Raw genomic sequence first — 22015 nt, 5'->3', positions numbered from 1 at the left:
GGTATTTCTTCCATTCATAGCACTTCATTCTCCAGTCTCCCTAACACACACTTTTTAAAATAAAGAATTTACTTAAAATATATTATAGTCAACTATTCCTGTGTCACAGCATATAGCCTAGTCACTCATTCCCCCTAATAACTAAAAACTTCTGCCAAAAGTTTACATAAAATTGATTATCATTTCAACATTAGGTCATCTGTTCTGAAGTGTTTTTAATCTTTGTGAAATTAACATCAAATTTTTTTCTTGATTAGTAATATCTTCTCTTTTGCTTTCTTAAAAATTTTTTTTTAACGTTTATTTATTTTTGAGATAGAGAGAGACAGAGCATGAATGGGGGAGGGGCAGAGAGAGAGGGAGACACAGAATCCTAAACAGGCTCCAGGCTCTGAGCTGTCAGCACAGAGCCCGACGTGGGGCTCGAACTCACGGACCGCGAGATCATGACCTGAGCCGAAGTCGGCCTCCCAACCGACTGAGCCACCCAGGCGCCCCTCTCTTTTGCTTTCTTATTCTCACTCTTCATTCACTCAATTTTTTTTTTTTTTGTTTTGTTTTTGTTTTGAGAGAGAGAGGGCACAAGTGAGCAAGGGGCAGAAAGAGGGAGTGAGAGAGAGAGAGAGAAGAGGGACTCACCCAAAGCATGCACCAGCTCACCTGCAGCAGGGCTCAAGCTCACCTGATGCCAGCCTCAAACTCACAAAGCGAGAGATCTTGACCTGAGCTGAAGTCAGATGCTTAACTGACTGAGCCACCCAGGCACCCTCACTTTTATTTTGAGTATAGCTGACACAGTGTTACATTAGTTTCAGGTATACAGTCTAGTGATTTGACAGGTTTATACATTATGTTGTGCTCACCAAAAGTGTAGCTACCGTCTGTCCTGTTACATGGCTATTATAATATCATTGACTGTATTCCTTATGCTGTATCTTATTCCAGTGACTTACTCATTCCATAACTGGAGCCCTGTATCTTGAGCTTTGCTTGATAACTTAGTTCCTATTCTCTAGGACTATACTTGAAAGAAAATTATAATTTCCTCCCACAAAACTTTAAAAACTTTTCAACTTTACCTAAGCTAACATAATTTTATTTGGGTTTGTTTCTTCTTTCTAATAGAGCAGTAGTAAATCACTACAAATCTTGGTCAGTTCTTTGTTTCATTTATGCCCTGTGTCTCTTCATTTCCCCTTTTTCTTTACTGTGACTTAAATTCTTCTCCCCATCTTCCCCTCTTTTTCTCATTACACAGCTCTCCTCCTTTGGGGAAGCCATGAAATTTAACTCCCAAGATTATAGGGGCTATTTGCTGAAATTGGTTCAGGCCTAAACTAATCAATACATGGCATGGCATGGCATGGCATGGCATGGATCTGGCCAAAATAACTAATTCAGATCGGTTCAGTTTGGGTGAACCATGGTACTTTTGGGGTTTGTTTTGTTTTTTGAGGCAGGGAGGAGTGGTGTGGGGAGAGAAGACTTCTGTGTTGCTCTTCAATAAGACCTGAAACTGGTACAACCATTTTTCCTCCATGATATGGGCTAGTCTGATAATGTCAACACACAGAAGAAGAGAGTTGAGGAGAGCTCAGAGGAATGCAGCAGGAGCAGGAAACCATTCATGAAGCTCACTATACTTTCACATTTTACAATGGTGCAAATTGTAGGGTAGTACATTCCTCTGTTGGAGCATAAATTGGAGTATGTAGTAGTTTCTGTTATTTACAGTATGTCCTGATATGTACAGATTTAAAATAGATTTTCTGTTTATAAAATAATGCCAGCATATGGTATAGAACTTGAAAATACAGAAAATGTTTTTATTGTAATTTTTTTATTTTATAAAATTTGAAATCAAGCATAGCTTACTTTTTTAAAAATGCTTTTTTGTTGTTGTTGTTTATTTATTTTTGAGAGAGAGAGGGAGACAGAGTGTGAGCAGGGGAGGGGCAGAGAGAGAGGGAGGCACAGAATCCGAAGCAAGCTCCAGGCTCTGAGCTGTCAGCACAGAGCCTTACGTGGGGCTCAATCAAACTCACGAGACACGAGATCATGACCTGAGCTGAAGTCGGATGCTTAACTGACTGAGCCACCAAGGCGTCCCTAAAAACTTATTTTTGAGCATCTGCTTATGATGTCAGATATTTTTAAATGATGTTTTTAATGATTACATAATGTTCTTTTGGATGGCTAGATCACAATGGTAGTATCTATTGTTGGATATTTCTTAATTAAATCTTAATTAAAGATGATAATGTGAGCCATTCAGCTCTCCTTCGTCCAAGGTTACAGTAATGTCAATTTTAAGTGACTCCTTTTTTCCTTTTCTGTATACTTTTTTGCTGTTTGTTTTCCTGAAAAGGTGGAGTAAATTTTACATCATGTTGACTTGTTTGCTTCAAGTTGACTTGTTTGCATTAAGTATTATTTCCTTAAGTGCATTTCTTGGATCACTCTTTTTTTTTTTTTTTTTTTATGATGCTCCATTAAGAAATGACTTGTTTATTTGAGAAAGAATGTATACTCCTGTTATATGCTTACAGTAAACATTAACAAATTAAGGACTTTAAAGAATCCTGAATCCTACAGATGTCAAATCTCTAGCTTTCTTTATGTTTTCACCTAAAGTATTTGACTTAGAGTGGAGATGTGTCATTTACTGAAAATATTGCTGCACTGTGTTTTACTATAACCTCATACTCTTAATTTGCAATGAAGAAATCCATATTTACTATAGGAACCATATTTTCAGTACTTTCAGCTTTTAAGTGAACAATTCTAGTTATATACTCTGCTTTTATTGCAATCATGAAAACACTTCTCCTGGTGTTTACTTTCTCAGTAAATATCTTTCTTTTATTTTTTAACCACAGAACTCTTAATTTCTTAGCAACTGTTTTATGACTTAGTTAGTGGTAATGTTAAAGTAATCAAACTAGTAGATATCCTGGCTTTTTCTTGCAGAGATTTCCAAACACATGACTTCTCCCACTCCCACAGCTTACATTATCCCTGGAGTTGAAATGACTGCAAGACTTTCGGAATCATTTGTTGTAATTTTATAAAATGACTGTCACAACTTACTCTTTTAGTAAGACCTGTTTCTGATGGTGAGTCATTGTGTAAATGGGTCTTTGTTCTGCCCTCTTTCTTTTCATGACTGCATACATTTTCTCGCATCTCATGGTCCTTTTATTTGCTTAAAATCCTTACTGGAGAAAAAAAGATTCTCACCAGTGAAAGAAACTGTTTTATTCATTCCCCACTCCCCACTTCATATATTTCCATTTTCTTTTAGGAACATTAATTTCTTATTTGTCAGGCTCTTACTTTAATCTTCTGAAGCCAGCATACATTCCTCTTACGTGTTTTAAATTGGTTTTAAACCTGCTTTGCTTTCTCTATACTTAGTTCCCATTCTTTCCTTCAATTACTGCCTCAGTTTATCTCAAAATATTGTATATCCTTTTATTACTTCAGTTCTTACTACTGCAAAATATGTCAAATAAAAATATTTCTTGGGGTGCCCAGGTGGCTCAGTCAGTTAAGCGTCCAACTTCAACTCAGGTCATGATCTCATGGTTCATGAGTTCGAGCCTCGTGTCGGGCTCTGGGCTGACAGCGTGAAGCCTGCAGCCTGCTTTGGATTCTGTGCCTCCCTCTCTGCCCCTCCTCCATTCATGTACTCATTCACTCTCACTCTCTCCCTCTCTCTCTGCCCCTCCCCCGCTCACTCTGTCTCTGTCTCTCAAAAATAAACAAACATTAAAAAATTTTTTAAATATTTCTCACATAATAACTGGTAAATCTAGTCAAAGTATTGTTATCACCACATATCTGAATGAGTTGTGGTAGGAAGAGTAGGGGACTGGGAATCAGAGAAACTGGTTTCTTTTTTCTTTTCCAATATAATCTTATGTGGCCTTACTTGTAATATTAGAAAAACATAACCTGTAATGCAGTTCTACATGACTGTTTTAAAAATGATGAGAGAATATCTTTGAAATTGCTTTGAAATTTAAAAAATGCTCTCAATACAAATTTAAAGTAGCTGTTATGCTGGTCAGATATGATTAGAAAGATTGATGGACTTTCAGTCAGGCATCTTTAAATGAAAACACTGAGTCTGAGTAGGAATAACCTAAAATGGTGGGGTGGCATTTCAGAGAGGAAACATGTGCAGTAGGGACATATAAAATAAGGTTAATTTGTCTTACTACAAGTAATTTAGTGTGACTAGCGTGTAGGATGTCAATGCAAGAGTTGGGAGACCGGTTGGGAAATATGACAGATGTGCTTGACTATTTCATTAAATGTTATGGTGGATCATTTAAAGATTTCAGTAGAGGAGTGACATGAAATTTACATTTCCTGAAGTTTATTTTGGTGTCATTGTAGATGACAGATGGGGGAGGATGGGAGCTGGAGTTAAGGAGACTCTTGAGGAGGCTGTTGGATTTAATAAAGGTCAGAACTGAGAACCTGAAGTAACATGGATGTACAAAGGATAGATGCAAAAGATGCTCGTGAGATGGAATCTGTGGAGCCTGTGTTTTTGATTAAATGTAGGTGATAGGAAGGCATTTAGTAAAAGAGACAAATTTATAATCATTCAAGAGCTTCTGGCTTAGATGGGTTTCCTGCCATTCACTGAGATAGAGACTAGTATGAATCTAATGGGAAAAGGGTAAATTTAATTTTGGAAATGTTAAATTTGAGGTATTTATGGCATATCCAAGTGCAAATGCTTTGTTTTCAGTTGAATAAAAGAAGAGAAGATTTGGGACTTGTCTATGTGGTAATAATCAATGATGCCTTGCATTTGGGTCAGATGGCCTAGGCACAGGGCCAGGTCTCTTGTTACACCTTATTCTAAAAATCTACCCCTTGAGAAATACATAGTTCCCCAGGGAACTTTGAGTTCCCTGGCCCTTTGGGTCATGAGTCCTATTCTTGGTCCTTGCAGTCAATCCCAAATCTGAATCTTTTCTTCATAGTCATAAAGCTCCCTTGGACATGTAATATAAAGATACCAGTTCTTTATTCTTCCCATAATTCTAAGTAAAATTGCACACATTTTTTTTATTACTCTAAATCAATACTTTTAATCTAATCTAGGTACATTTTTAATCCTATAGAGTCATACTAATAACAGTCATTATTTTTGTTTTTCTAACTTGGAGTTTACTATAAATTGGTTATCAGATGCATGCCGTTAATTTATTCTCATGTAGTCTATCTGCTGACATAACACCATAAATTCAGCTTATCTTAGTAACATACCTGAACACCCCCTCTTGGTGTTTAACTGTAAACCCAGTTACTTTAATGTATTTACTTTGCAGCTTTGTTGGGAATTTTGGACTTTGTAGAAGGAATTATGAGTTCCTTCTCATTCCACCTACTCTTCTACCAGGTTATTGGCCTTGAGAAGTTCTACAGGTAGTTCTTTAACTTCTCCTCTAAGGCATTGTGTGTTATTGGCATTGTAGCCTGGCTCCTTGATTTATTCTTCTTTCAGGTTTCTCTAATCCAGTTGCCTGCTTTTCTTGTTCTTTCTATCACTGGCAGTTTCATAACTAAGTTGCCTCCTTGCCATCAGGAGGTCATGTGGAGTGTGGACATAGGACTGCAGGAACAGAATGAGTGCTTGCATAACTGCAAAGGCTACTGTGATGGATGTGATTCTTGCAGTAGCTCCCCCCAGATATTACTTAAAGTAGCAATTGTCCTTCATATATGGGTCCTTCAAACTTCAAGGACTGCCAGCTGCCTATAATTTGTAGGCATAGTCAAGCATTTTTATGACCACACCTAAATGTGAAGGTGGGGGGGGGGGGAAGATGTTGAATTGATTCCCACAAACATTTACCAGGAGTGTAGTTAAAATGTCAGTAATAGTCTGGCTAAAGATAATGAAAAGTCTACCTTTTTTTTTTTTTTTTTTTTTTTTTTTTTTTTTTTTTAAGACTCACAATCACAGTGCATGATTTCTTTACAGGCAGCCAATCATTTGGATTGCAAACACTAACTGCCGACTATTTCTTAATGTTCTTTTAAAATTATTTCAAGAGTACTCACAGATATCTGAGAACATCTTTTCGTTCACAGATAAATATACATTTTGAGATACAGTAGATGGCCAGTGCAGAAAGTATATATGAAATGAGGCTCAAACTTTGTAATTATTTACTCTACAGTGGCATTTTAGTGGTAAGCAATATTTGGTTCTTTATGTTTTTATGCCTAAGGAAAGAAGATAATTCCCAGCTGTTTAATTTAAAATGAAACTTACATAGAAATCCTATGCTAGCAGGTTAATAGAATTCCTGTAAGATTTTTCTAAACTGTAAATCAGATTTATGTGAAAAAAAACAGATTACATTTTCCCTTTTATTTCTCTGACAATAGCATTAAAAAAATACTATTCCCAAATCCTCATTCGTTTTAGTGCAAACTATTTTCCCAATTCCTTGGATTGTAATCTGTGGCAAGTCTCATCAGAGTGTAAGAGTTTTGTATTGTTTTGTTTTATTTTTGCCCCTGATAGTTCAGCTCTGATGCTAAGCCATTCTTTCAGTTAAGGTTAAAATGAGACACGTATGAGTGATTTGCACTTAACTGCTCGCCTCCACACACACAAATGCCTCAGCGTCACATCTAATTGTGATTCACGCCTTATGCCAGACTCTTGCTGTCATCCCAGCACCAGCAGATGGTGGGACAAGACCCCTAGGGCAGCGTGTCCCAGCATTCTGGGGATGTACATCTTCTGGTAACAATGGTCAGAAAAGGGAGGATTTTAATATGGCAAATTGAGTTCAGTTCTTTTTGGCTTCTTGGGGAAAAAAATCAATTAGTGGAAATTTGGTGTCCAATTTTCAGGTAGTACCTTAAAAACTTATTTTTTAGTCCAAGAAACAAAATAAAAGCAAAACATCACACTGTATTTTATAAATATTCTTGCTCAAAGGGCAGCTTCTGTGTTTAAGTCCCATCATGGGTAGTTTATGTTTGTAATAATCTGAATTATAAGAAACTTAGTAAGAGACTGCACACAAAAAAACAGGTTTCCCCTATTCATGCTCAAGTAAGTGTTCTTTAAGAAAAACATACCAGTGGATGCCAGATAAGACACATGTTGATTTGTTAGTGTCAGCATCTGAAGTTGCTGTTTATGCTTTATGATTAGTGGCTTTAGACAAGTTTTACTTCATCTTTCAGGGCTCTGTTTCTTCACTTAAGAACTGAGGTTGTTTTAAGGTATCCCCACAATATCCTTTTTATTGTAGTATATAAAATATAAGAAGCTAAAATAGTATCAGATGTGTGAAAATGTACTGGGTTTATGGTAGCAACAGGAAATGCATGGGTGGAGTTTCAACATTGAATAACCTTGGTTACTTGATCTGTAGTACTGATATCATAGGTGAATACACACACACATATAACCAATTGCGCATAACTTTTTTTAAGATAATAAATCCATGGAAGTACAATTTTCCATACAGTTCTCCTTTTCTTCAACCATTTCACAGTTCTCCTGATGATGTTAAGAGAATGTTAAGGTTCTTTAGCTCAGAATCCGCTGTAGTCAAAGAGTGCACAGAATAGTGGTTTTTAACTTTTTTGACCAGAACCTATAATTAGAAATGCATTTTGCAGAGAGCAGTCATACACGTACAATTACACGTGTGTCTGCATACACATGGTTCAAACCAGAGTTTCACTTTTTTACCTCACTATGGGCAAAATTTTTTTCTGTTCTTTTGTTGTTGCAGATATTATTTTTGTTTCTCTCTTTTTTTAAAGTATGGTTTAAAAAAAATTTTTTTTTTACATTTGTTTTTGAGAAACAGAGTGAGACAAGGGAGGGGAAGAGAGAGAAGGAGACACAGAATCTGAGGCAGGCTCCAGGCTCTGAGCAAGCAGTCAGCACAGAGCCTGATGCGGGGCTCGAACCCACAAACTGTGAGATCATGACCTGAGCCGAAGTTGGACGCTCAACTGACTGAGCCACCCAGGTGCCCCAAGTATTTATCTTTGAGAGAGAGAGAGAGAGAGAGAGAGAGAGAGAACGAGCTGGGAAAGGGCAGAGAGAGAGGGAGACACAGAATCTAACAGAATCTAAAGCAAGCTTCAGGCTCCAAGCTGTCAGCACAGAACCTGATGCAGGGCTCAAACCCACAAACCATGAGATCATGACCTTAGCTGGTCAGATGCTTAACCTACTGAGCCAACCAGGCTCCCCTTTTGTTTCTCTTTTTAAGAAAATACTGGTTCTTGTTCACCAAGCCAGAGTTCCTAATGGGCATTGGGATCCACAATTTGAAAAACACTGTACTAAACAGTCAGCACTTACCATAAAGAAATACATTATTTTTTGGTAGACTCTCAAATTATTCTATTAAAAATGATTTTCTGGGGCGTTTGGGTGGCTCAGTTAAGTGTCCAGCTCTTGCTTTAGGCTCAGGTCACGATCTTATGGTTCTTGAGATTGAGCCCCACATCGGGCTGTGTGGTGATGGCACAGAACCTGCTTGGGATTCTCTCTTTCCCTCTCCCTCCCTTTCTCTCTCTCTCTCTCTCTCTCTCCCTCTCTCTTTCTCTCTGCCCCTTGCTTACTTGTGAGCATGTGCATACAGACTCTTCTCAAAATAAATAAACTTGAAGAAATGATTTTCCTATTTCCTACTGATCATATCAGCTGCCATTTACTTAACAAGAAATCTTTAGAGTTCTCTCTTATTTGTACAAACATTTAAAAGGAGTGTAGTTACAATGTCAATAGTAGTCTGGCTAAAGATAATGAGAAGTCTACCTTTTTTTTTTTTTTTTTTAAGGATATAAAGGATACAGAGGACTAAATTTAAATTGAACGTGTTAAAGAGCTTTTTAATTCTCTGTCTTTAAACACATGCCATTCCTCTTCCTTGATCAGAATCAAATAATGATTTTAAGTTTTGTTTCCTTGAGTTTTTCTTTAGTTCCTTCATTCCAGGTTCTTACTGTCTTTTAATAGGTCATGCTTTCAGTGACATGTTAAGAAAAAGTGAAGTAGCTTGGTTTCATAGAAAGGCTATTTCTATTTTAACAAAGAAGAGAAGGGAGAAAGGGAACTCTTGAATTTCTGTATCAACAAATAGAGTTCTGAATACCATGGCCTTATTGCTGCTCATTCTCTTCTTCATGAGCAGTTATTTGAATGAGTTATATGAAAAACATAGTATTGGAACTATATGGTCTCCTCTATAGGATTCCATATAAAATGACATAAGGTGAATGATTTGCTCATTTAATTGTCATTAAAAAATTGCTATAGCATTGTAGGAAACCATAGAAATTATATAGATAAAGATATGCTGTTAAGAATTCAGAAGGGAAGTAGAAAAAAAGGCCTTGCTAGTCCAAATAGACCAGGTTGGAACTAACATTGAAAAGCAGATTTGGTATGCCAGTGGTGTATATTCAGAAAGGATTCCTTTATAATATGACTTTAGGTAGACAAAACATTGTATTATAAAGTATTTTGTGCAAACAAAAACTTAAGGTAAAAGCAGCTTTTTGAACTGAAAATTATAAATATATTTCTTTTGTATAAATATATATACACTTGAACATATACTGAAGCAATTTCTATTATGGATGGTGGAAATTCTTGGAAGACTTTATTGTAGATAATGTCAGTATTAGTGTTGAAGATTTTCCTTAAAGCTCTTTGTATCTCTTTCAGATATGGAAACAAGTGAAAAAATCCAAGGAAGTGGAATACTTCAGCTGTTTGCAAGTCTTTTGATTCCACAGTCTTCCTGCACAGCCAAAGTAGCTAACATCATAGCAGAAGTAGCCAAAAATGGTGAGGTTTTCCTCAAGAACTTTTCTGCTGGGAACATCTTCAGTTTTACACCTCACTTGTCAGTATGTTTTATTAATTTATGTTTTAATTTTGTAGATTAGACATTGTCCATTTCTTTCTATTTCTCTTTTCTTTGACTTTTTTTCCCATATAATTGTTTAAAATGACTATACTTATAGTCATTCTATTCATACATTTCCCATTTACTATTCTGTTCCTTCAGGGTAGAATTAAAGGGAAGTACTGCTAGTCCCTGCTGTACCTGTGTCATTTATTACTTTGGTAATAGGATTCTTGAGCTTGCCACGGAGTCATTCATCTTTTTTTTTTTTTTTTTTTTTAATTTTTTTTAATGTTTATTTATTTTTGAGACAGAGACAGAGCATGAACAGGGGAGGGTCAGAGAGAGGGAGACACAGAATCTGAAGCAGGCTCTAGGCTCCGAGCTGTCAGCACAGAGCCCGACGCAGGGCTCGAACCCACAGACCGCGAGATCATGACCTGAGCCGAAGTCGGATGCTTAACCGACTGAGCCACCCAGGCACCCCTGAGTCATTGATCTTAATTGTCACAGGACAGCTTACCTTTTTCAGTGTATTATATGTTGGTGTGTATTATACCCAGATAAACTTCCTTTTTTTTTTTTTTTTTTTTTTTTTTTTTTTTATTAAATAGTCTAAGCCTATCCTACCAATATTAGCACTTGGCTCTTAACTGCAACAGTGCAGTTGGAATGTATGTTCTGTTTTCTGCACTCACCTATGTAGGACATCTTTCTTTCTTTCTTTTTTAGTATTTGTTTATTTTTTATAGTGCAGGCAGGGAAGGGGATGAGAGAAAGGGGAACAGAGGATCTGAAGTGGGCTCTGTGCTGACAACAGGGAGCCCAGTGCAGGGCTGGAACTCATGAACCATGAGATCATGACTTGAACAGAAGCTGGTCACTCAACCAATAGAGCCACTCAGGCACCCCAGGACACATCTATTTCTTAAGTTTCCACATAAGAATACTATGAAAAAACAACAATGACAGCAAGACTTAGATTATATGATATCTAATCCATCCTATTACATGTGGTTTATGTCCAGTGAGAGATTCTTTGGAAGAATTGTATTTTAGCAGAAATATTTGCACATGATTTTAATTCAGTTTGAGAAAAACATGACTTCTTTTTAAATTTTTTTTTTTTAGAGGCCCCTGGGTGGCTCAGTCGGTTAAGCATCCAACTCCGGCTCAGGTCACGATCTCACTGTCCGTGAGTTCGAGCCCCGTGTCAGGCTCTGTGCTGACTGCTCAGAGCCTGGAGCCTGTTTCAGATTCTGTGTCTCCCTCTCTCTCTGACCCTCCCCCGTTCATGCTCTGTCTCTCTCTGTCTCAAAAATAAATAAACGTTAAAAAAAATTAAAAATAAGTAAAAAAATATATATTTTTTTAATGTTTATTTACTTCTGAGAGAGAACGAGGGAGACAGAGTGCAAGCGCGGGAGGGGCAGAGAGAGGGGGAGACACAGAATCCGAAGCAGGCTCCAGGCTCCTAGAAGTCAGCACAGAGCCTGACACAGGGCTTGAACCCACGAACCATGAGATCATGACCTGAGCCAAAGTCAGACGCTTAACTGACTGAGCCACTCAGACACCCCAGAACACTGACTTCTTAAAGCTGTTTTTAAGTATAAGGGCTTTAGTTAATGTCATGTCTTTAGTGTGCCTGGATTTTCAAAATTTGATATTATTTTTAGGCCTTTTATTTTAGTAATTTGCATATATTATACTTTTAAGAAGTTTTAAAAATTCTGGCTTCATTTACATAATCAGAAGAGCAGGTGGCATGTAAAATACTGGTGTGTGTTGTTTGGGGCCCAGTGAAACAACTTGTTCATGTGTGTTGCCAAAAAAATTGCCATGAAATTTTTTCATCTGTTTGGAGTTCTCAAAATGTCTTTCAAATTCCAATGGGGTTCTGTATTGGTAACTCATTTTTTGGCCGTTAGCTGAAAACTGGCCACCTATTGTTTTATGTCATGTCTCAGCTACTGTACATATATAATCACTATGCTGTGCTTTGTAGTTGAGCTGGTCATAAATGTTCAGATTCCTAGTGGTTTGGGAGTATTTAGTGTACTTCAAACAGATTTGAACTGCTCTGAATAGATTGCCTTGGGGCAACAAAGAACTCCAGAAGCAGATCTAGTTTGAGAATGGAACCCTTCCAGATGTTGTTTGTTAACCTAGACCAACCACTATGTGAATCTTCTTAGATGGAATACAGCTTGATTTCTTTTTTAACTGAAAAAAAATTTTTTTTATGTTTATTTTTGAGACAGACAGTGTGAGAGGGGGAGGGACAGAGAGAGATGGAGACACAGAATCTGAAGCAGGCTCCAGAGTCTGAGCTTTCAGCACAGACCCTGACGTGGGGCTCGAACTCACGAGCTGTGAGATCATGACCTGAGCTGAAGTCAGATGCTTGATCAGCTGAGCCATCTAGCCACCCCAATACAGCTTGATTTTTAAGATCACATGGTTTATTTTTAACTTAGTGAGAATTACAGTATAGATTTCCAGAAATCAGTTATTTTCTCAAAGTCTTTTCTCTCTTTTTTTCTTCTCAAATCTTTATTTAAATTCTAGTTAGTTGACGTATAGTGCATATTGGTTTCCAGAGTAGAATTCAGTGATTCATCACTTAACAACATCCAGTGCTCATAACAAGTCCCCTCCTTTAATACCCATCACCCATCTAGCCCATCCCACACCCACCTCCCTCCATCAACCCTCAGTTTGTTTTCTATCTTTCAGAGTCTCTTGGTTTGTTTCCTGCTCTCGTTCCCTCCCCCTGCCCCTTTATGTGTTCATCTCTTCTGTTTCTTAAATTTCACAAATGTGTGAAATCACATGGTACTTACCTTTTTCTGACTTACTTCACTTAGCATAATACACTCCAGCTCCATCCACAAAAGCCTTTTCTCTTAAGAATGAGTTTCCATACTAATTTTAGCATAGATTCAGAAATTTTGGATAGTAAATTTTTGTGGATTGCCATTCCTCTGTGATCTTACTTAATATCAGTCATTATAATATTTTGTCACAGTTTCATGATAACTCTGCTGCTATAGGTTGCTTCTAGTAATACTTTAGTAGATGACAGCTATGTTCTAAAGACATAATAGAATTTGTAGCATTTATACTTTTAATCAGAGGCTTGTTAAGGGCATATCACTTACCTTTACTGGTTAAAATAAGTGGGATACATTTAAATAGTTATTTTTTGCTTAATCACCACATTGTTTTTGTAAGTGACTGGCTGAGAAAGTAAATTAGAATCTTTTTTAAAAATAAATAATATCTTCAGAAATGCAACATGACCCACAGAGTACATTAATTGGGCTTATATTTCTTCTTTTTAGAAACTTGGTGGTGAAAACAAGATTTTGTGAACCAGAGTTAAAAAGAGATTGGAAGGTGATTTTTTCATCTCCACTCTGCTGTGCATTTTATGTAACTACAGAGGAGAAATATTAGCATATACTTCATAGATTCAGATTAACCTTAAAATATAATTATGTTTAAATTTGTGCATACAAAATCTCCCAAAAATTAGCATACTAATGTTGAAATTCGAGAGGATTAGCAAGAAGTTTCATGTGCAAGTTTAATGTGGGAGCATAGCCATGATCATAAATTACAGTAAAGGATTTTGATACCTTTAAATAAAATATTCCCCTATGCAGTACACTTAAGACTGATTTGAGGCAAAGAAAAAATAAGCAAGATAGGAGGTGTCTATGAATGTTTCCTCCTTTTCAGAATTGCATTGTCAAGATATAATAATAATTTCCTAAGACTAGGTGCCTGCCATTAATATGCCTACATTGTGCCAGGAGTTATGTACATTATTTCAAATTCTAATAACAACCCCATATGAGATAGGATTTTGCACATGAGGTAACAGGCTAAATATCTTGCCTATCTTTACACAGCTAGTAGGTAGTAAAGCTGAGATTCAGACACTTATGTGGGGCACCTTGGTAGCTCAGTCGGTTAAACATCCAACTCTTGATTTCAGCTCAGGTTATGATCCCAGGGTCATGGGATTAAGCTTCACATTGGGCTCTGTGCTGAGCATGGAGCCTGCTTAAGATTTTCTCTCTCCCTCTGCCCCTCTCCCCCACATGTATGTGCTCTCTCTTTAAAATAAAAAATTTAAAAAAATATATGTGATAGTCTTTGGAATTTATGCTTCACCTTGTTTTATTCTTCTTTACTTCTCTTCAGTAATGAGATATTATGATAGCAGTGGAAGAGGTACTAGTGATTTTAATGCAGGGAGAGCAGTGTATGACCTGAAAGATTAAGCTGATAACTGAAGTTAAAGGGTATAAAAAAGCAGACAAAAGGTCAACCACTTGGCTTCTGTTCCTTTAGTCCTCTAAAACACTCCTTCCCTGTCTTGGACCATCAGCATCAGAATCACCAGGAACTTATTAGGATGCAGATTCTTTGATCCTCTCGTTCAGACCTATTGAAACAGGGACTCTAGGACTGGGATCCAGCCATTTGGTTTAACAAGTCCCCCAGTGATTCTCATACCTCTATATAGCTTGAGAACTAAATCGCAGTCTAACGTAATATGGAATCAGTAGTTTGGATCAACATTATGCTTTTTTCCCCCATCTGTACTTTATCAGATTATAAAAGTCACTATCAAACTTTTCCACTTGAATGCTCCCAACCACAAAAGAATAAAAGTGTACGCCTAGGATGGACTAGAGAGGGCACTGCCAGAAACATGGAAGTCTCGTGTTTTCTCTTGTAAATTTGTTTTAATTTTGCCCTCTATAACAAGTATATGTCTATTTTAGTATTAAATATATGTATGCTCTAGAAAAGTTGTTGGATAAAATTAATACCCACCACCAAAAATAATGCACCAGGTTGTCAGGTAGCTTTAAGTATTCATTGATATTGTAGTTTTGGAAGTTTAACCTCTGTCATTTTGTAAGAATTAGTAGCAATTTTTTAACAAAAGGCAATACAAAGTATAAATGAAAAATGTGACAACAACCTGCATATAAAAGTCACAGCTTTTTATATATTTATGCCTCATAGTTTTCCTTGTTCTTCTAAAGAAAACTGTAAAAAGCTAAGAGTTAATAATTGCTATGAGGTTATTAGAGAAAATTCAAACTGAATATACTTATTGTTTAGTGTAACAAACATTAAGGCAGATTCTAGCACTCTGTTTTTATTTGGCTTAAAGAGTTTAGTTTTAATAAAATAGATTTGGTCTGTCTGGCAGCTGAAAGTGGCTTTTAATATTTGATAAATAGATACGTAAAAAGCAGGTTTTATAAAAAGAAATTTTTTATTTTATAGTTTTATCACAGTACTGTACTTTGTGATGATGCTAAATGATATGTAATTCAAGTAGGTTTGGGAAAGTAAAAGCAAAAAAGAAAGGAAGACTGGATTTAGAAAGAAATAGAGATATTCTATCAAGCATTTGAGTGTTTTGCTACAAAGGAAAAAACTACTCTTAAGAAATCAACTTTATGTTAATAAATTTGGGTTGGTATTGAGATAGAACAATGCCTATTCCTTAAAGCTCTATATTGAATTTCTGCATTGAAGTCCACACATTATGCAAAAAGCAAAATGAATTTTATCTTGCATAGACACACATACATGCGTACAAATACTTAATGTTTTCCTTTTTTTTTTTTTTAATTTTTTAAATGTTTATAATTTTCGAGAGAGAGAGAGAGAGTGCAACCAAGGGAGGAGCAAAGAGAGAGGGAGACGCAGAATCTCAAGTGGCTCCAGGCTCTGAGCTGTCAGCACAGACCCAGATGTGAGACTTGAACCCACAAATCCTGAGATCATGACCTGAGCTGAAGTCAGACACTTAACTGACTGAGCCACCCAGGCACCCCAATGGTTTCTGCCTTCTATTGCATAATGGCTTCCACAGACTTTGGTTTTTCCACTCACTGTCATTCTGAATGTATCTTAGTTTCAGCTTTCCCCTGATAGTCCTTCCCTCACTCCCCTGGAGTAAAAATTGTCGAGAGAGGATCTGATTTTTCTTTCTTCTTTTTTTTTTTTTAATTCATCACTATTATCCTGTTTAGTAGATGTTTTTTTCTTAACTGGGCTCCATATCCAATATGGGACTTGAACTCACGACCCTGAGATCAAGAGTCGGGTGCTATACCACCTGAGCCACCCAGGTGCCCCATTTAGAAGATTTTTTGAACTAGAATATCTGATAGGCCAGCTTGTATAGTCTGGACTTGAGTCAGAGTCCATCCAGCTATGATCAGGTAACAGGCACAAGCAGTGTGAACTAGGGATGTGTCTAGTGGGAACCCCTTTGAACAGGGGTGACTGTCACAGCCATTCATTCAATTATATATATAATATTATACATAACATATAATTATGTTACATATATAATATCTTAATTATGTTATATATATATAATATCTTAAACACATTCCTTTTTAAGTCTTGGTATATTTTTACACATATCCATCTGAAGTATGTAACTACATTATATAATGCAATATATATATAACTATTATATACTCTATTTCATATATAACACTATATTATATATTATAATACTATATTATATATTATATCATAACATAATTACATATATTATATAAGATCTTAAACATATTCCTTATTAATTCCTAGTATTTTTACATATATCCATCTAAAGTATGTAACTACATTATATATATAATATTATATTATATATATAATATATATAATGCACATATATATGCATATTATATAACTATATATATAGCTATTATATACTATATTTCATATATAACACTATATTATATATTATAATACTATATTATATATAACATAATTATATATATTAATTATATAAGATCTTAAACATATTCCTTATTGATTCCTGGTATTTTTACATACATCCTTCTAAAGTATGTAACTTCATGTCTTTAAAACTAGCTAAGGAGGGCTGCACTCCTCAGTTAAAAAACAAATTGGCTGAAAAGCAGGTTTTAGAAGGGAATTTACTCTTTTCAGGGACTGGCAGTATTGCCTTTATATTGAAAGCTAAGGAATGTACTAGTTTTATTTTATTTTTAATGTGCTTTTAAAAAAATTTTTTTTTACATTTATTTATGTTTTGAGAGACATAGACAAAGCACAAGTTGGGGAGGGGCAGAGAGAGAGAAGAAGACACAGAATCTGAAGCAGGCTCCAGGCTCCAAGGTGTCAGCACAGAGCCTGACGCGGGGCTCGAACTCACAAACTGTGAGATCGTGACCTGAGCCGAAGTCGGACACCCAACCGACTGAGCCACCCAGGCGCCCCTTTAATGTGCTTTTTAAAAAAATTGAAACCTAATTGACCTATAACATGGTGAGTGTTTAAGGTGTTCTTTATATGCTTTTCTATTTAAAAAAAAATGTTCAGAACAGCTTTAGTTTTATTTGAATCTGCAATTTTCCTGTAATTACTTATTCTCTATCATTTCAAGAATAACTGAAGCTGTTGATTGTACCATCAGAATTTTGAAAGATATGTTGGTATCATATAGACAATTAGGGTATCAAAGCAAAAATAGTAGCTCATCAATGTTGCCATTGCGTGAAGCATAGCAACAAACAAACCAGTACAATCTAACAACAGATTCCATTTATGACATAAGAGTGCAAATCAGACTGTTCCTAAATTTCTTATTTTAGTAGTTATTAAAATGATCTCACTGTTGGAAGCTAGTTATAGGAAAAGGTAGAAGAGATAATGAATATGTGTATTTAATTTGATTAATTTGAGTTGGTGACGTGCTATTTTAAGATTTGAAATATATAAAGATCCTGAAGTGTGACCATTAACTTAAGAGGTAGACAAGTATATTGATGTGTCATCTTCCATAGAAGATGGTCATTGAATTCTTGGAAGTACATATAGCGTGATTTGTTTTCCCAATAGGCAAAACTCCTGTTAGGGAGTTAAAAAAAAATTAACAGTAAACTTAAAAGTTAGCTTTAGAAGTAACAAGTATTCTTAATCTTGGAAGTTTAAATTACAGAGAGCTTTCAATAATACAGTAGTAAGTAAGAGATATAATAGAAATGCAATCCTTTGTTTAGAGAGGAATACTTCTGTGACTCATAGCTATGTTAGCAGGAAAAGTTGTGTCAGAGGTAACAGCTCACATAACAGCCCTATATGATGTGCTCTAGGAATTTGAAAATGAAGAGAATGAGAAGGAGGGTTGCTTATGATGGTGTTTGTGGAGCAAGCTAAGGAGTGGGCCCCCTTGAAAGTAATACTGAAAAGATAGTGATTTATTTATGTAGGATGGGTTATAGGTAGAGGAATTAGATGTATGTTGACTAACTTCATTGACCAGTACATCCTTACAGCAAATAATGATGTCCAAAATAATGGTTCTAAATACTGATTATTTGGAGAACTTTTATTAATTAGATGTCATTATTATCCTTTAATTATGTAGTAGTCTATCATGAGACACCGTAAAACTTATGTCTAATCATCACGACTGTGATGCTGTTATTGGGAGACAATAAATTTGAGAATGGTTTACTATAGAGCTAATGAAAAATGAGTTGGAAGCATAAGAAAACTTAGCATTTGGTACTTAAGACCTATGAATGTGTGGGTGTAACAGCAGATACTAATGATCCATACAAATAAAGAGTAGGAATGAAGATAAGGAATAGATGATTCCACTAGATCTTAGCAATTGAAAAGGACCTATTATTTTTAATGAGACACTTGAACCTTTGAAAAAAATCATATTTTGTCTTTTTTAGAGACCATATAGTGAAAATTCACACAATTTGATAACTTAGTTTATAACTGTAGTACGTTAATTATCAGGTTCATGGAAGGAGCATTGCCAATGTTTCCATCATCACACATTGCTTCCCAAGCACATTTGTAATTATAAGAAGATAGTAATCAATTAGGTATAATGAAAGTTAATTAAAAGTCTTTTTGGTTGTGGCAGAGACTGTCAATAAAAATAAGAGCCCACTCATTTTGTGTACTTATTCTATGAAGTATTTAGTAGGGTTATAATGGTGCTTTTGAACAGAATGTACTCTTCAAATGGTAAGCCATCTTAAACATTTTAATCGTAGGTATTTATTAAGGGACGTGATTTATGTAAATTGTGAATTTTTAGATTTTTAATTACATATGTCTCTTATTTTCAGAATTTATGCGTATTCCATGTGTGGATGCTGGATTGATTTCACCACTGGTGCAGCTGCTAAATAGCAAAGACCAGGAAGTGCTACTTCAAACGGGCAGGGCTCTAGGAAACATATGTTACGATAGCCGTAAGTGTTGAAATATCAATGATACACTTAAAAACTTTTGTTTAAGAATTATGGTTTTCAGACTAATTCCACTTTTAGTGTTAGCACTGTCTTTTCTAGGCTAAGACACTAACATGAGCCAGATGATTTAGCTCTGCTTGCTTAGCAGAACCAGTGGAAATTTGAGCCATAGGATTCTTAACTAAGAAGTTAAGGAAGTGAATTCTTTTTCTCTGCTATCACAAATAATACTTTCAGAGGAAAGTAAGTCAATTTCTGAGAAATTGGGGTTTTTGAAGCGTTTTAGAACAAATGTATATTGTCTTTTCAGTTAGGTTTTATTGCAGTTATAGCTCTGAATGAGAATGCTTATGAACACAGTTTTTTAAAGTATTTAAGTCTGTCCAAATAAATTTTTAATTACTTGTAATTCAATAAAACCATTAATAAAAACCATTGTCTTCTCAAAAGCTAGACTGGCCTACTGCATCTGCATTGACTCCATTCCTATTTGTCATAATGTCATTATCATCCTCACCGCTTTCTGTAATACGCTACCGTGCCAGGTAAAGACAAAGCAAGAACTTGGGTTTGGATATATTGCAAAAATTTTACATTTTCTATTTCTCCTCTCCACAAATATGTAAACAAAATACAGAAAAATCCTTAGTATATTCAGTTAAATTTGCCTTATCCTGGATTTTCCTTAGATTTATATTTTCTGAGCCAGAAACACATATTTTAACATTTACCTTTAAAGTCTCCTAGGAATTTAGTTCTATTTATATAACTAAGATAACTTTTACTATTTATTTTCCCCAGTGATTTCATGCACAAAAGACATAACCCTTTCATCATAGGCGATGCCTCACAAAGTGATTTGGACATGTAAACCAGATAGAAAATAAGGTCATAAACATATTTATTTATGATAAAAGAAAGTAGAAAAAAGACTGAAACTGTAACTTTCAGATTTAATTTCTTTGTAGCATTGGTGGTAAGGCTAGCCTAACTTATTCTCCTTTCCTTACTTTTTCTGGAACATAATATATTATGTGTGAGGATGTGGATGTCTTAATATGAATTTTAACTTACAATTTCCAGTCCCCAATACTGATTATAAAATTATCTATCTGTTCCTTCCTTCTAGTGCCTTTTATCCTAGGGTATTAGCTTTATTTATAAAATTCTAGTGCTTTATGTTTGTAACTTTGCCTTTTTATATTTAGGATTTTTATTAAACATCATAGCTTACAGTATTAGCTTTGAGTATTGAGTGAACCATTTAAGATATATTTTATATCATTAATGTTAAGAATAAAAGTTAAAAAGATCTCTACAGAGTAATAGTCAAAGATTGATGGCATGTATTTGGTGACCATTGATCATTACTATGTTTATTCTTATCCTTCTGTGTTATATTACTAGAATTTAGGGCTGCCACAAGTATTCTTTAACCCTTGCTCTGTTTAGTTATTCTTAAATGATGCATTATTTAAATATAGGAATTCTCTATTTTAAGTACTTTTGTCCTGGAGTTTCCCTTAGTTTTGGCACAATAGAAGAAACACTCATAGTGATCTCTTATCTCATACTGCTATTATTTTTATGGGCACACAGTAATTTTATTTCCTGTGTACTCTAAAGAACCATGAAGTTAGGGTAGTAAATGTGTAGTTAATAAGATTATCATTCTGATGAAAGTAAAGTCCATTTGCTCTGTTCTTATGAGGTATAAAGTCTGTGGTGTGCTTTAGGCTATGAATTTAATTTTTTTTGTTTCATTTACTTATAAATATTTATAACCACTTCATTTTCATTTAATTCAATGTAAATTATAGTTAAATGGAAAATTAAGCATAGCAAATATAGGCTGTTTTTTATACTTGTAAACCTTGTTTAAGGAAAGTGAAGTTAATAGTCTTAAAAATGTATAAATATAAAGAGTGATTTATTACTGTAAATTATCTGATAAAATGTATTCATTGTGCCATGCTATCTTATGCATATAATTTCTATAAGCCTGTATGCTTTCTTATCCTTTTATTTGAAATTAAATCTCTGTGAACATCTCAGTGATTTTGTCAGAATAATTGTAAGAAAAGTACAGCACTTTTATTTGAATTACGAAAATGATATTTTAGTCTGTAAATATGATGCTGTGTGCTTGATTTGTGAATTTATTTGAAATGCATTTCTCATTATATATTTTGACAATTAGGAGTTTGAAAGAACCCAGGAATTAGATTTCTTTTTTAAAAAGTAGTGAGTAACTTCTCTTTTAATTAATTAGCCTTCTTCCCTCTCAAGAATGTAATGCTTCATTATTGAGGGTGGCTCAGTCGTCTAAGCATCTGTCCTCAGCTCAGGTCACGATCTCATGGCTCATGGGTTTGATCCCCACGTCAGGCTCTGTGCTGACCACTCAGAGCCTGGAGCCTGCTTTGGATTTTGTGTCTCCCTTTCTCTTTGCCCCTTCCCTGCTCACACTGTCTTTCTCAAAAATAAAAAAAAATAAAAAAAAAAAAAAAGAATATAATGCTTCCTTCTTAAAAAGAAAATAGAAAACTACACATGACAGCTTTATAAATACAGGGAATCTTTTTCTTATAAATAATACATGTTTTAAAATTCACATTGGTGTTTTATCAAACTTACCTGTCAGACTAAGCAGTTTACTTACATTTTATAAATGCACTCCCAAGTGGCTAATTTTTTTATTAAAAAAAATTTTTAATGTTTATTTTTGAGAGAGAGAGAGTGGGAGCTCAAGTGGGAGAGGGGTAGAGAGAGAGAGAGGGAGACACAGAATCT

The 22015-nt window shown here is 35.2% G+C and overlaps 1 protein-coding gene across 5 annotated transcripts in view; it reads left to right on the top strand.

Moving 5' to 3' along the window:
* Positions 1-22015, top strand: part of RAP1GDS1 (Rap1 GTPase-GDP dissociation stimulator 1) — a 166849-nt gene that overhangs the window by 52948 nt on the left and 91886 nt on the right. For 3 of the 5 annotated variants that reach the window (XM_042984151.1, XM_042984150.1, XM_042984149.1), the window contains exons 3-4: positions 9740-9862; positions 19097-19222. In XM_042984151.1, the coding sequence (XP_042840085.1) occupies positions 9740-9862; positions 19097-19222 (249 nt within the window). Of the gene's footprint in view, positions 1-9739; positions 9925-19096; positions 19223-22015 lie in introns of those variants that run through there. The other 2 variants (XM_042984152.1, XM_042984153.1) reach the window with 2 other exon arrangements.

The sequence above is a fragment of the Panthera tigris genome, chromosome B1 (genome assembly GCF_018350195.1).
Source record: "Panthera tigris isolate Pti1 chromosome B1, P.tigris_Pti1_mat1.1, whole genome shotgun sequence".
Classification (NCBI taxonomy): domain Eukaryota; kingdom Metazoa; phylum Chordata; class Mammalia; order Carnivora; family Felidae; genus Panthera; species Panthera tigris.
This window is presented reverse-complemented; position numbering and strand designations above follow the sequence as displayed.